This window comes from Podarcis raffonei, chromosome 1 (genome assembly GCF_027172205.1).
Source record: "Podarcis raffonei isolate rPodRaf1 chromosome 1, rPodRaf1.pri, whole genome shotgun sequence".
Classification (NCBI taxonomy): domain Eukaryota; kingdom Metazoa; phylum Chordata; class Lepidosauria; order Squamata; family Lacertidae; genus Podarcis; species Podarcis raffonei.
In genome coordinates this window covers 7,426,334-7,440,835 of record NC_070602.1, presented here as the reverse complement: position 1 = coordinate 7,440,835, position 14,502 = coordinate 7,426,334, and the positions used below count along the sequence as shown (strand labels likewise).

The 14,502-nt window shown below is 45.3% G+C and overlaps 1 protein-coding gene across 10 annotated transcripts in view; it reads left to right on the top strand.

Moving 5' to 3' along the window:
• KTN1 (kinectin 1) overlaps positions 1 to 14,502 on the top strand; it is a 114,438-nt gene that overhangs the window by 88,871 nt on the left and 11,065 nt on the right. For 5 of the 10 annotated variants that reach the window (XM_053395396.1, XM_053394969.1, XM_053395055.1 and 2 more), the window contains 7 exons: positions 1,726 to 1,763; positions 2,278 to 2,368; positions 5,620 to 5,706; positions 10,407 to 10,496; positions 11,461 to 11,541; positions 12,576 to 12,665; positions 12,751 to 12,843. In XM_053395396.1, coding sequence (XP_053251371.1) covers positions 1,726 to 1,763; positions 2,278 to 2,368; positions 5,620 to 5,706; positions 10,407 to 10,496; positions 11,461 to 11,541; positions 12,576 to 12,665; positions 12,751 to 12,843 — 570 coding nt within the window. Of the gene's footprint in view, positions 1 to 1,725; positions 1,764 to 2,277; positions 2,369 to 5,619; positions 5,707 to 9,184; positions 9,260 to 10,406; positions 10,497 to 11,460; positions 11,542 to 12,575; positions 12,666 to 12,750; positions 12,844 to 14,502 lie in introns of all 10 variants that reach the window. The other 5 variants (XM_053395562.1, XM_053395478.1, XM_053395224.1 and 2 more) reach the window with 2 other exon arrangements.

The window sequence follows — 14,502 nt, the reverse complement described above, 5'->3', positions numbered from 1 at the left end:
AAATATGCATGCCACCCAAAAATATTGTTAAAACCTTCCAAATCCAAAATGTCTGTGTTTTCAAGAAGCAGCCATTCTTTCAGCCAGCAGAAAGCTGCCGCTTCATAGTACAGTTTGAAGTCTGGCAGGGCAAACCCCCCTCTTTCCTTTGTATCCGTTAATATCTTAAATTTAATTCTGGGCTTTTTGCCCTGCCAGACAAATTTAGATATGTCTTTTTGCCACTTCTTGAAACAGTCCATTTTGTCCATTATTTGCAATGCTTGAAACAAAAACAACATTCTTGGCAATACATTCATCTTTATGACTGCAATTCGACCTAACAAGGAAAGCTTTAAATTTGACCAAATCTCCAAGTCTTTTTTCACTTCTGTCCAAGTTTTTTCATAATTATCTTTAAATAAATTCACATTCTTAGCTGTCATGTTTATACCCAAGTATTTCACTTTTTTAACCACAGTCAACCCTGTCTCATTCTGAAACCTTTCTTTTTCAACCTGTGTTAGATTTTTCTCCAATACCTTTGTTTTTGATTTATTCAATTTGAATCCTGCCAATTGACCAAACTCTTGGATTATTTCCAATACTCTTTTCGTACTAGCTTCTGGCTCTTGCAATGTAAGTACTAGGTCATCTGCAAATGCTCTCAGTTTGTATTGTTTAGCTCCGACCTGAATCCCTTTAACCAACTGGTCCCTCCTAATCATATTAAGCAAAACCTCCAGGACCGATATAAAAAGTAATGGGGAGATAGGGCACCCCTGTCGTGTCCCTTTTTCAATCTTGAACTCTTCTGTAACCACATTATTTACAATTAATTTTGCTTTTTGTTCAGAATAAATTGCACCTATACCATTCTCAAACCCTTGGCCTACCCCCATCCCCCGGAGGTTCTTCAACATAAAGCTCCAAGAAATGTTGTCAAAGGATTTCTCGGCGTCCACAAATATCAAAACAGCCTTAGTATTTATGTTCACTTCCAACTTCTCCAAAATGTCAATTATATTCCTTACATTGTCCGACAAATGCCTTTTCGGGAGAAAGCCCGCTTGGTCCCCATGAATCTCCTCCATCAAAACTCTTTTCAGTCTCTTTGCTAAAACATCAGCAAAGATTTTGTAATCCACATTTAGTAACGAGATGGGTCGGTAGTTCTTAAGTTGGGTCTTTTCAATCTCTGTCTTTGGTATAAGTGTAATATAGGCCTCTCTCCACGTATCGGGTGCCTTCCTCCCCTCCATGATCTCGTTGCAGACTTCCTTCAAAGGTTGTATAAGCCCTTCCTTCAAGACTTTGTAATATTTGGAAGTCAGTCCATCCGGTCCAGGTGATTTGCCCAACGCCATGTTTTGAATGGCATCTTCTATTTCCTGTGCTGATATCTCCTGGTTCAAAATTGTCTTGCTTTCCTGCGAAATCTTTTTCAGCCCATTTTTCTCGAGGAATTGTTGTATATCTGTTTCTTTTTGTGGCCCTTGTGTGTAAAGTTGTCTAAAGTAGTTCTGAAAACAGTTCCTAATTTCAGCTGGGTTACTTATATTCTTTCCTTCCACTTCTATATTTGTTACCGTGTTGTATACAAACCAGGTTGCAGTGTGGCCACCCAACTTTTGGATGCTGCAGCCGAAAGCAACATATTGCTGCATAATTAATCTTGATAAAAGCCAGTCATCTGCCAGGCACCTACCTGCTTTTGTTTAAATAAGGTGTCCTGATCTCTTTCAGGAATCTCTGGCCATCAAGAATGAACAGCTTCTACAGCTGTAAGTATTGGTAGTCAATTAGAAGCCAGTTTAGCAAGTAAGCAGCAATGTAAATCAATCTGTAATAATACTGTTACCCCAATTAAGCTGTAATATTCCCTTTTCACGGGTGAAGGCAAATATGTTTCCTTTGGATGGAATGGATAATACTGCGTTCCTAGTTCTCTTCCCCAGCTGGTCTTCCCCGCTTAAATTGCCTCCCCGCTCCTGTTTTCTCTCCCATCAGAAAGTGCCTTTTTCTCTTCCTAAATATGCTGCCAGGCTGCCATTAAACACTGTGAAGTGTAATGTGCAGTTGAGTCCTAGGCTCTCACGTTTCTAAACTCTGCAAGTTTCTAGCCTTCATGGCCCAAGGGAGAACCTTGACATTTTTCTGGGCATATTTTCCATGGAAGGGGACAAATGGGGTGGGAAGTCCAGCAGAGTCACGGAGCCATGTTCTTGCGTGGAGGGGGGATTCTCAGGGTTCAATGAAATGTGTGTTTCTGACGCTTTCTGTTTCGTATGGATTCAGCATCACAGGGAAAGAGGGGGAGGTCACCAGCCTCCAGAAGGAGCTGGGCTCCTTGAAACATGCGGTGGAGCAACAGAGGCAAAAGAACAACGTAAGTAGCCTGGAATTCCCTGGGGGAGCTTGACTCTGCTTTAAGGTGCTTCTTGCCCGTCATGTGGCTACTGAGCAGGAAGCGCTCTCTCTCCTTCCTGTAACAGCCAGAGCAGCCTGGCTTTCCCAGGAGCCAGAGACGGATCCTGCTCTGCATGGTAAGAGACTTCTGCACACAGCCTACTGGGGCAAGTTGAGCTCTGGTATGCGGGCAAAACCTCAGAAGGCCGGAACTGAGCTTTGCATGCCTAGGTGTGTGAGTCTAATGAATACGAGGAGGGGGAAGGACTTTGGGAGGCCATATCCAAACGTGGGCAGACCTGAGCTACAGAAGCTTGGGTGGTACTTGCTCAGTCCAAGAAAGCAAGCTCTTGTCACCTTGTTGTGCGCCTTCATTTCACCTGTCCCAGAGATCCTTTGGCTTGGCTTGGTTTCCTTCTTAAATTTGGGCAGGGGAGCCTGTGCCTCTCCACATGGTGTTGGTCTGCCACTTCCATCATCCCTGATCGTTAGTGGCTGGGGCTGATGGGAGCTAAAGTCCATCATCATTTGGCGTGGCTACAGGCTCTCCACCACTGCTTTAAATCCTTGTGTTTTCATTTAACCAAGGCTGAAATGTTCCAGGCAATTAAATACTCTTTTCTAAGGTGGGCATTGTGTGGTGCCTGTCTGTGTCCTTTTGAACTTCCCTTTCAGCCAGCTTTTTCCCCCTTGGCAAGTGGAGTACAAATAACTAAATGAAATAGAAACAGACTTTCTGGGTCTCCTACCTAAACTTCATGGGGTCCAGCAACACACTGGAACAGAAGGGTGTCTTTGATTAGTGTTTGCAGACACTTTGCACCCTTGCTGGGAATGAGTGGGAGCAGAACTGATGCATGGAACCAAACTTCTCAGGGAGCTGTGTTATCCTTTCAAGCCTTCCGTACCTGTGCAAAAAATACCCCCACTCTAAATTCGGGATGGACATTATACCTGGGCTCTTTTTTCCAGTGGCTAGAACTTCTTAGGAAGTTTTCTAGCGGACACCGGCTTAGCTAGAAAACGAGAAGCAGAACACAGCCCTCAAAACAAACGGATGAATATTCTCTGGGCGATTAAAGGCCACTTCAGCCCTCTAGTCCACTCATTATTTGTTTAGAGCAGTGTTGGCTTGTGCTGCTTATTCTGCATGTGTCTCCAGAAGTCTGCTCCATCTGTTGCTTCCTCTATCTCAGGAGCATTTGGAAACCCTGAAATGAATCGAACAGTTACGTTTGCAGACGGCACTTTTCCTCCTACAACCATGATCTCAAATTTTCTGTGTTATTTCATATCAGTGAGAGTTGAGATTCCCCCAAAGAGCTGAGCTTGTGAGCCTGGGTGTCTTCAGGCCCTCCCAGCCTGTGTGTTGAAGCCCTTTGAACATGTTACAGTGCTCCATGTCTACATTGCAGGGGGCTGGACCAGGTGACCCTTCCGACTCGACAATGGGCATTTATGGAATTGTAAACTAGTGAAGTAGCACAGTTGCAAAAAAGAGAATAAATAAGCTGACGTATCACACCCCTAAAATGCTTTTCATGTTCCTAAGCTTCCTTTAAGCCCAACCACCCCACAATATAAATAATATAAAAAATAACTTTGAAAAATATTAAATGTGTCCCTCTTCAAGCTAATTTAAACACACATACACACATAAACTACATGCACACATTCCTAGTTGTGGGTAGTGCAGTTGGTTTGAGGCATGGCTAAAGCAGGCCCCTCATTGAAGCCTTCCATGAGCCAATAGAACCCCCCCCCCAAAAAAAATGCAGTCCTAGGCAGGCAGTAAAAAAATGAGGTTTATAAAGCCCTTGGGGGGCCATCATATTCTGAAGTCAGCTTGGTGGAGAAGTAGTTTCATAGGCTTGGTGTACTAGATCCTTCATTCCACAACAGTTGCTAGTGGAGACCTGCCTCCACTCTCAGAGGCAATATGCTGGGGTTCACATGGGGAGAAGCCTGTTGGACCCAGGTCCTGGCTGGCCACTCTGGGAGCAGGATTCTGGACCCAATGTACCTGTGGCCTGGTTGAGCAGAACTGCTCTCAGGTTCTTATAAGAAGCCGGTGTAGAGTAGCAGGAAATGCCCTTGCCTTGGGTTCAGGGGCAGGTGGGTGAAATGCAACAGAGAAAAAGGGATCCTCTCCCTCCAACAGTTGCTAATTTTAGGAGTCAACATGGCGGGGGGAGTAAAGCCCTTCTAGTAGAATGGCTGAGGAAACCATAGAAATGATACAATTTGACTTACTTCATTAAGATGCTGCTTTGTTTGCTCTCTTTAAAATGCAACATTTTTGACGCCGACAAAAAGTTAGTCCTCTAGTCTGCCTCGTGGTCCAGCCAATGCAGCACGAATTGGAGCAGGACTTTCACCTTCTCTTGGAAGCCACCTGCAATTTGGTAGGAGGGTGAACTTCTGACGCTACCTTCACATTGAGTCAGATCATTGGTCTTCCTAGCCCAGTGTTGTTTACCTTAACTGGCTGAGCTCTCCAGATTCTCAGTCAAGTGGGTCCTTTTGTAAGTAAAGCTACTAAGGATTCAACCTGAGACCATGGCTGGATCTACATAGATATAAAAAAACACTATAAAAATCTTATTGGAAAAATTAGCTCCCAATGCAATATTACCATTGGCTTTGGATTGCAACTCCACACCGCCCTCTGGTGTCACATTTGTATAATGTATTTATAACGCAATAATTGACCTGTGTAGCGGAGTCCCTTCTGTATGCAAAGGATCCCTTCTGTTTCTGAGCTATGCACCCTTCCTAGGCTGATGGCCTTGACTGCTGCAGGTGACGCTGAATTGCTGTTGATTTCTGGGTTATGCAGGGGAATTAAAGCTTGGTTGGTCCCAGGGTGCGTGTGTGTGTATTGCTCACTTTTGAATACTTCTCCTCCTCCTTCCTCACAAACGCAGTCAAAGGGGGGGGGAGGGTTCCTAGTAATGGTGCTGCAGGCAGAGCCAGGAAATAGAATGGCAGGACATTGGGGAAGAACTAGCTTTTTTTTTTCTTTTGAAAAAATCCCCCCAAATTCTCTTTCCCTTTTTAACATCACACTTGGTTTTTTTTTTGCTAGTGTGCCTCATCTTAATTGACCACCCAAATCATTTTGCAGTAACCTGCGCTTAAATGCAAGCGCTCTCTCGCTCTCTGAAGTGAAAGCAAGACACCGTTTGATTATTGGCTGAACTGAAACCATATCTTTCTAAAAACGATTAGGACCTTCGAGAGAAAAACTGGAAAGCCATGGAAGCATTGGCCTCAACTGAAAAATTGCTGCAGGACAAAGTGAACAAGACTGCTAAGGTTGTAATACTAACTGCTAGAAACAACTGCATTGAAACTAGAAGTGATTCGGCAGCCGCCTTTTAGAATCAAATGGAAGCATTTAGCTTTTACTGCAATTTTAAATACACTCTGTTCTGAATGCTCTCTCTTTCTCTCTCTCATACTGCACTTTCCACCTCTGCTTCTGCATGTCATCCTAAACCTTCTCTTTATGTTATGTCCCCCTCCCCTTTTGATTTGTGAGCATGCTGTCGACTCTGGTTTTGCTTGGAACAGTTGCTAGAGCTATAGGGCTGTGTTCTCCCTCTCTCCGCTCCCCTGGAGTTGGGAATCACACCTGCCAGCATCTTGTTGGCCACCCAAACATCCTCTCACTTTTGTGCCCAATGAAACCTGTCCATCATGTAAGGACTGTCACACTTGGTGCCCTTAAAAGAATGTTGAAATTAAACACGCAGGCCATGATTCAAGCCGATTTTAAAAAAACTAAAAACTTTCCCCATTTATTTTGACAGAAGAATGAAGCACAAGCTGCACACCCTCTCACTTCATTGGTCTCAGCAAAAGGGTATTGCCCAGCTGTGGATTTTGGAGTGTTTCCTTATGGGCCAACGAGGGCTGCTTTTGCTTTTCATGCACACAGTCCTTGAAATGGCTAAGATTTGGAAGCGGTCAAGCCGGGCTGGGATTTCAATGAAATTGGGATACCTGCTGCTGCCACGGCATCTCCTGGTGAAGTGTCGTTGGCCCACTTTAATTTTTGCAGACGAAAGGAAACGTATAGATAGGTTAAACAAAATTCTAAATCGCAAAATAGCCTCAAATGTGGACTATGGTGTGAAGTTTTGACTATGGTGTGAATTTAGATGTGGCAACCTGGATCTGGCAAGTTAAGGGAAAATTCTAAATTTTAAAAAGTTAAGTGTTTAATATAAATGAACAAAATACACTTACTGGGGAAAATGCTTATCAGTGGTCTACAAGGAGTAAATATTGACACACAGACAGCTAATGGTGTGCCAGTTTTGAGTTGTATCCAGTGGGGTTCTACTGCCACGACAGCACTTCTGTTTCCTCTCTTTTCACTGTATACCCCCAAAATCCACTCTAGAGGGTCCTTAACCTTCCAGAGCTAATTTTGAGGGTGCACAGTGGTCTGGGGTAGACTAGAAAGAGAGAGGAAGAACTAGAGTGATGGGATACAACCCATTATATGGTGTTATATGAACAGATTATAAGGTCTGCTGGTATTATTATTCTGTTTCAGCTTGCATATTTTCTTCATTTTAAGTGCTGTTTTGTATTTAGGACTCACAGTTTAAATCAGATTCAGGTTGCTGCATCTTAATTCTCACTATGGTTAAAACTTCACTCAGTCCCAATTTAAGGTGCATGTTGACTTGGGGGGGGGGGGTTAAAACCTAAAATCTACCCTGTCAAATCTCCTCAGGGTTCAGTAACTTACAAATACCTGATTTTTTAAATAATAAATCTGAGAAATGTGAAATCTTTTTAAATGCTTAAGAGAAACAGGTATGTAGTTTAAACTACACAAATAAAAATAGCCACTGTCTCCTGCCCCTGTCTTCCAGCCCCTTACATTTGCAGCCCTTTATGCACATGGAATCTTTCCCCCCAGCCAAACTGACAATTCAATTCCCTGACAGAAGCGCTACTATTTAAGCTTATTTTAAAAATCATATCTTATATTTTTTAAAAACTAACTGAAAAAAACGTAATATAATCGTATCACCCACTTACTGAAATTACACAGAATTTGGATAGGATATGAAAGCCATTTAGCTGAAGAATAAGCTGCTTTGGGGCATGGGGCTGTAGAATCTCCTTCCTGGAAGTGTTTCAAGAAAGGGTTTTTCACTGGTGTTTGCTGCAATGCTCTACAGGGCCAGGGGTTTGAACTACGACAATGGACTTGAACGAGCTGCCTGCTCCATTGGAGTTCCTTCAGGCTTTGGCTCAGCAACTTTTGTGAAGAGCCCCAACTCCCTCCCCCCCCCCCACAAACAAATTTAAATAAAAGAAAATTGCAGTGGAGATGGTTTCAACCTCCGGCAAATCTTGGGGAAAATGAGGTTCATTGCTTTATAGAACCTATATATTTAGACTCCTCTACCCTGGCCTCGGGATGCGGGTGGCGCTGTGGGTTAAACCACAGAGCCTAGGGCTTGTTGATCAGAAGGTCGGCGGTTCGAATCCTCACGAAGGGGTGAGCTCCCGTTCTTCTGTCCCAGCTCCTGCCCACCTAGCAGTTTGAAAGCATGTCTAAGTGCAAGTAGATAAATAGGTACTGCTCTGGCGGGAAGGTAAACGGCGTTTCTGTGCGCTGCTCTGGTTCACCAGAAGCAGCTTAGTCATGCTGGCCACATGACCCGGAAGCTGCACGCTGGCTCCCTCGGCCAATAAAGCGAGATGAGCGCCGCAACCCCAGAGTCAGTCACGACTGGACCTACTGGTCAGGGGTCCCTTTACCTTTACCTTACCCTGGCCTCAAAGACTGAGGATTTTTTGCTGGGGGTTCCTCCTTCCCCTTAAGTTTATCCACAGACCTATACCTCCACAACAGGTTAAATTCTTACTGCTGAAACTAGGAGGGCAATAAAGCAAAGGGGGTTTCTGCCCTGTCTCGGAAGGCAGTCTGCAGTCATGCGGAAGGGATGCATACAAGATTCCCTTGTTGCCCTGATCATTGGAGGCCGTGAGCGTTCACGTTTGCTGGATCGATGATGGTGAGAGGAAAACGCTGCCCAGCTCTATCAATTGGTTTCCGTTTTGTTCTGTATTTTGGGGAGAGGAAAGGCATGGTGTGGGGTGGAGGAATGTTCCGTAGCATTTTTGAAAGGGGCAAACCTTTCCAAAGTCCTTAAATCAGGGCTCGGAAACCTGTGGTCCTCCCAGACATTGCCAGGCTCTGAGCTCCCCTGCCCAGCTGGCACGGCAAAAGGTCAAGGGTTAAGAGGAGCTAGAGTCCAGCAACATCTGAAGTGCCACAGGTTCCCAACACCTGCCTTAAAACTCCAGTATTTAAGAGGCTGTGCCTTTCCTAAAGTCCCATCATTGGGAGAGACATCTCTGGTTTGCCAAAATTTATTCCTGGTCTGATTCTTGGGGGGGGAGGAGTTTGATTGTGAGCAGCTAGATCAGCAAAGGGGAACTGAGATCATCTCCAGGCGATGATGCACTACACTTGAGATTGGGTTTTGCACTATATTGTGCTCTCAGACATGCAGAAAGCACACCCAGCCAATGGGTGTCCTGGGATCTGCTGTCGGCTTTGAGAACCCTGGACTAAATAAGTCTCAAGAGCATGTCCTGAGATGAGCTTCATATACGGCAAATGGTGAAGGGTCCGTTGCAACAAGAGATGCTTGAGTGAACTAGCTACCTTCCCCAACGCCGCCCCTAGGCGAATGCTTAGTGCACTGTAAAAATATTTAGTTATAGAGATGTAGAATGTCTGCCTTGCATTCTCTCCCAGGATGCAAGAGCCAAAGGGAATAATGGGCAGTACATACATGCATATCCATCATTTGATGACTTGGGACACCTGAAGGTACCATCTCCCAACAGAGATCAGTACTTTTTCATAGTTCTTACCTGGGGTCACCTCAAAGGAAGGAACTCTTTTAGTGGAGATGATTCACACACTCAACTGAGATTCAAGTGATAGGAAATCAAGGGGAGTGCATGCATGTGTGAACTAGCCCTAACGCCTTCCATTTGACATGTAGATGGGAGTTGAACCTCTCCACTTACAAAGTGAGCTTTCCAGACGGCAGTTTTAGTTGCTGCACAATGTTGAACCGAGTTTCCATCCCCTGTTGACCGAAAGGGGATAAAATGGGGATAAGGGAAAAGCTCACCCACAAGAAGTCTCACTTCGATGCCCACTTCAGTACAGAACACTGCTTTCTTGTGATGGCTTAATGGCCAGGAAAATAAGATGCTTTGCATCTGATCCCATAATTACTTGGACCTTTCAGAATTTGCAGTCCATATTACTTTCATGGCCTAATTCAAATGGAAATCAAGGATCAAGGCCAGAACTTCAGACTGTATTATTTTGAGTGTGTATTCACTGGAGATGGGGGAAGCACCATGTATTTAAAACTCAAGGGCAACAAAGGATGAGCAATATAAGGGGGAGGGAGAAGGTGGTGACTCAGAAAATTTCTAGGAAAAAACCCAGTTATAGTGGGGGGGTGGTATACCACAGAATAACTTGACAGTCATCGCCCCTTGATAAAGATTTCATCAAAATGTGTTGGGCTTTGTAATAATATTTTTTCCTGGCGCCTCTTTGAGGAATGCTTCAAAAGTGAAGAGCAGGATCCTGTGATCTGGGCCTCTAAAAGTGTGGGTTAACATAGCTGCCAACCCCCCCCCCATGCCCCTCACCCTTCTGTGCCCGCATTCTGCCTCCCCAAACCCCTTAAGCGAGGGAAAGAAATGAACAGACTCTGCGGAGGCTTCTTTTGAGAACTTGTTGAAAGTACAAAACGACACGAAGGCCGAGCCCTGAAGCGTTTTCTGCGGTGTTAATTCAAGGGTCGATGGGTGAAACTGTTTCTGGCCCCTCGGAAACAGTAGCGCTCAATTAGGGAAGGAACGTTTAGGCCAAGGAAGGAAATTTTTATCTTGCCATCTGGTGGAAATTTTGCATTGACTTGGCCCTTCCTCCTTTCACTCTGTCAATCCAGGAGCGGCAGCAGTATGTGGAGGCCGTTGAAGCAGAGACGAGAAGCACACTGCAGAAGCTGTTCCCCATAGTGTCTCTTCCTTCCACCTTGGTAAGATGTGCCACACTTCTGTGCTTCTCCAGCTGCCAGCTGGCGACAGTGGAAGCAAAGCTGTTTGCTTTGTAGATGCTGCTGAAGAGTGGAGTGACTGGGCTTCCTGGCTCAGAGCTGCTGGTGTGCACCTCCAGGGGCTCCTAATCAATCTGTTTTGTGCTACTTGCTTTTATGATCTCGCGGCATTGCACATTTAAAGGCTGCTTAGTTTTGTATCCCTTGTTTTATGCGTAAGACTCCAAGCAAATTGGTGGTGTCTCCTTATCTCTTCCATGCAAGCGTAAGAGCTGAATCTGACATTGGTGGATGGTCTAACTTGGGCTGTAGTTCAGTGGTAGAGCAACTGAAGGTCTGGGTTCAATCCTTGGCATCTCAAGATGGATCTGGTCTTGAAGAGCCACTGCCAATCAGTGTGGACAATACTGAGCTAGATGGACCTAGTGGTCTGACTCAGTATAAGGAAGCTTTCTGTGTTCTGCTCTCCCGGAAAGTCAGGCAGAGACTGAACATCTGAACAGTCTTATTTGGCGATCACTTGTAGCCAAGTAAGAATGTCTTCCATGAACACAGTCTTAACAGTGAGTCTGTAAGTGACCGTGGAGGCCAGTTCTGGATCTACACCTCCTTCCACAATGGGGACATAGGCTGCTAGGCAGACGTTGATCAGGGTGAGGGCTTGCCAAGCGTGCCTTCCTCTTAGCACGTTTATCCCTTGCGTCCTGAGTTCGAGTGTCTTCAAAGCCCATGACACCTTTGGTAAAGGCTGTTCTCCAACTGGAGCTCTCGCAGGCCAGTGTTATCTGCCTCATCCAGATACTGTGTCTGGATGGAGGATAAGGAGTGTGAGTAGAAACCAGCCTAGCTTACAGAGGTAAATTTTACACCCAGATGGAAGGGCAGCTCTAGCTAGCTGGTTTTTGTCATTCTCGGGATACCAAAAAGATTATCCTCTCTTGCACAGAGCCACAGCGACTGGATGCGTGGGTTTGAAAAGGCAGTAAGAGAACATACAAAAGATACATCTCGACCAGAGGAAATTAAGGTTGGTATAAGTGGTGTGTGTTTTAAAAAGCCTTAAAGGAAGCTCTGCTCAGGTGAGCCAAAATTAATCTTAAATTTGCCATATACAGTCATACCTTGGATCCTGAACACCTTGCGAGTTGAACGTTTTGGCTCCCGAACGCCAAAAACCTGGAAGTGAGTATTCCGGTTTGCAAACGTTCTTTGGAACCCAAACGTCCGACGCAGTTCCCACAGGTTCCAATTGGCTGCAGGAGCTTCCTGCAGCCAGTTGGAAGCCGTGCCTTGGATTCCGAATGTTTTGGAAGTGGAACGGATTTCAGAACGGATTCCGTTCAACTTCCGAGGTACAACTGTAATGGGAAACTCCCTGGCTGATTTAACAATAGCTTCAGCTCTGTTTATGCTTCAGGAATTCTGGACGATGCATCTCTACAAAAGTGACCATTTAGTTACAAATAGAGAAACTGGTTCCCTCCTGAAGGTCTCCTCAAAATTAAAACCTACTTTGGAGTGTGATACTGTTGCTGTTTAAAAGTAGCTCAGTTGGTTAGAGCACGGTGCTGATAACACCAAGGTTGCAGGTTCAATTCCCCATATGGGACAGCTGCATATTCAGGTTGGACTAGATGATCCTCAAGGTCCCTTCCAAACTCTTGATTGTATGATGAGGGTTTTGCACAACCAGCAGCTGCTGAATCTGGAGATCTCCTCAGACTCCTGCACCTTCAACCCTGGCTGCTGACCTGAAGGGATCACGAGAAGCAAGAGAAGCTCTTCTACGTAGCAGAAAGGATATGGCTAATACAGGAACAAGTGCACAGAACTGTTCTTGCCTTTGCTGGAATAAGCCTGGAAATTGGAGGGAGGTTGTCGGTGGCTGAAGAGGGGAGGTGGGGAGGGCAAACGTTCCATCCATGAATTCTGTTAGGTTTAACTTAGCTTAGGATCCAAGCCATCGGTCTCCCCTCACCCCAGGCCAATAAGAGCAAACTGGTTGCTCTTTCTTGCCAACCTGCAAGATATCTATATGAGATTTATTTTTTCCCTTCACAGGCCATGGAGCAGAAGTTGAAGGAGGCAGAGGAGATGCATGTCATGTTGCAGCAGGAGTGCGAGAAGTATAAAGTGGTCCTTGCAGAGACGGTAGGAGTGTGTCCTGGGAAATTTACACACACACACACCACAATTTTCCTCTGGGTGTTTGGTAACTGAAATTCTGTGTTGCTAGGAGGGAATCTTGCAAAGACTACAGAGGAGCGTGGAAGAGGAGGAGAGCAAATGGAAAATAAAAATCGAGGAATCGCAGAAGGAACTTCAACAGGTATCATGGGGGAGATCCTGCTCCCAGAGCTTCACTCTTGAGTTTCTCCTTTCTGCCCCTCTAACCTCTGGGGGTGCTCCATTTCCAGCATCAAGGGGCAGATTTTGGGGGAACACTGTCTAAAACTCTGCTCAGGATTAGAAGATGGCTCCACTGGCTGCTCCACTCCATGTAATTTTATCTGTGTATAAAATGTGAAGCTTTTCAGTATAACGGTCCTTAAGTTGAGGAACAAAAGTAGAAATGCAGTTTAAGACATCAGTGCAACCCCCAATATAAAGAGGATGAGATAGGATAGCAATGGCTCATTTGTCATCGACACGAAATAAGAGACTGTAGTGTCATCAGCCCAGTCCTGTGGAGTGCTCTGCTAATAGAGATTGAGCAGGCACCTTCTGTTTCAGCTTTTAAAAGCTTTCCAAAAATGTTTCTATGCCAAAAGGCATATACCAGCAATTAGGAATACCTGTTTCCATAATGGTTATGGATAGTTGAGGGTCTCTAGTTTTCCTTTTTTATGTGTGTTTATATTATATAAAGATACCCTAACGGATCAGCAGCTTGAGGCAAGTTCACTGAGGATGCTCACAGCATGTCATTATACTGGAATCAAAACAATGGCTTGTGCTTCTTTCCACCAGTGGAGGCAGGGAAGGCGTTCATTAGATCAGGTGTGGGGAAACTTTGGCCCTCCAGATGTTGCTGAACTGCAACTCCCATTTTCCCAGGCCATGGGCCAGGCTTGCCAGGGGTGAGGGAACTGAAGTTCAGCAACATCTGGCAGCCCAAAGGTTCCCCACGGCTGCCTTAGATGCAGAGAACATGCTTTGGATGTGAACAGTTCAAGGTTTAGTCTCTGTCATCTCAGTTTCAAAGATCCTATGCTAGAGCCCGGGAACGCGGGTGGTGCTGTGGGTTAAACCACAGAGCCTAGGACTTGCTGATCAGAAGGTCGGCAGTTCGAATCCCCGTGACGGGGTGAGCTCCCTTCATTCGGTCCCTGATCCTGCCAACCTAGCAGTTCGAAAGCACCTCAAAGTGCAAGTAGATAAATAGGTACCACTCTGGCGGGAAGGTAAACGGCGTTTCTGTACGCTGCTCTGATTCGCTAGAAGTGGCTTAGTCATGCTGGCCACATGACCCGGAAGCTGTACGCCGGCTCCCTCGGCCAGTAAAGCGAGATGAGCGCCGCAACCCCAGAGTCGGCCACGACTGGACCTAATGGTCAGGGGTCCTATGCTAGAGCCCAAGTCTATCAGGACTGTGTGTGGGGCTTCTGTTCCCAGCTAGAGGAGACAGTTCCAGGCTGAATGTTCTGATTTGAGGAGCCTCATATATTTAGTCTATGGCCCGAGTTAGTTAGTTGCAAGCAAGGATCAGTCATGTCTCCTGAAAACAGCATACTGAAGTAATCAGCCTCTTGTACGTTAGCTGGCAAATCTGCGACCGTGTATAAAAATAGCAGCACATTCTCAAAGTAATATCAGGGGGCTTAATCCTGTTTTTGAAAAGCAAAAAGGGAAAACGCACCACCAGTGTTGTACTTCTGTGGCTTTCCTTTGTTTTCATCAAAATAAATTAATCTCTCTAAGATGATTCGGATTATGCATCCAGCAAGTGCTTACTGAAGCAGACTTGATGCAAATGGGGAGAATGTCT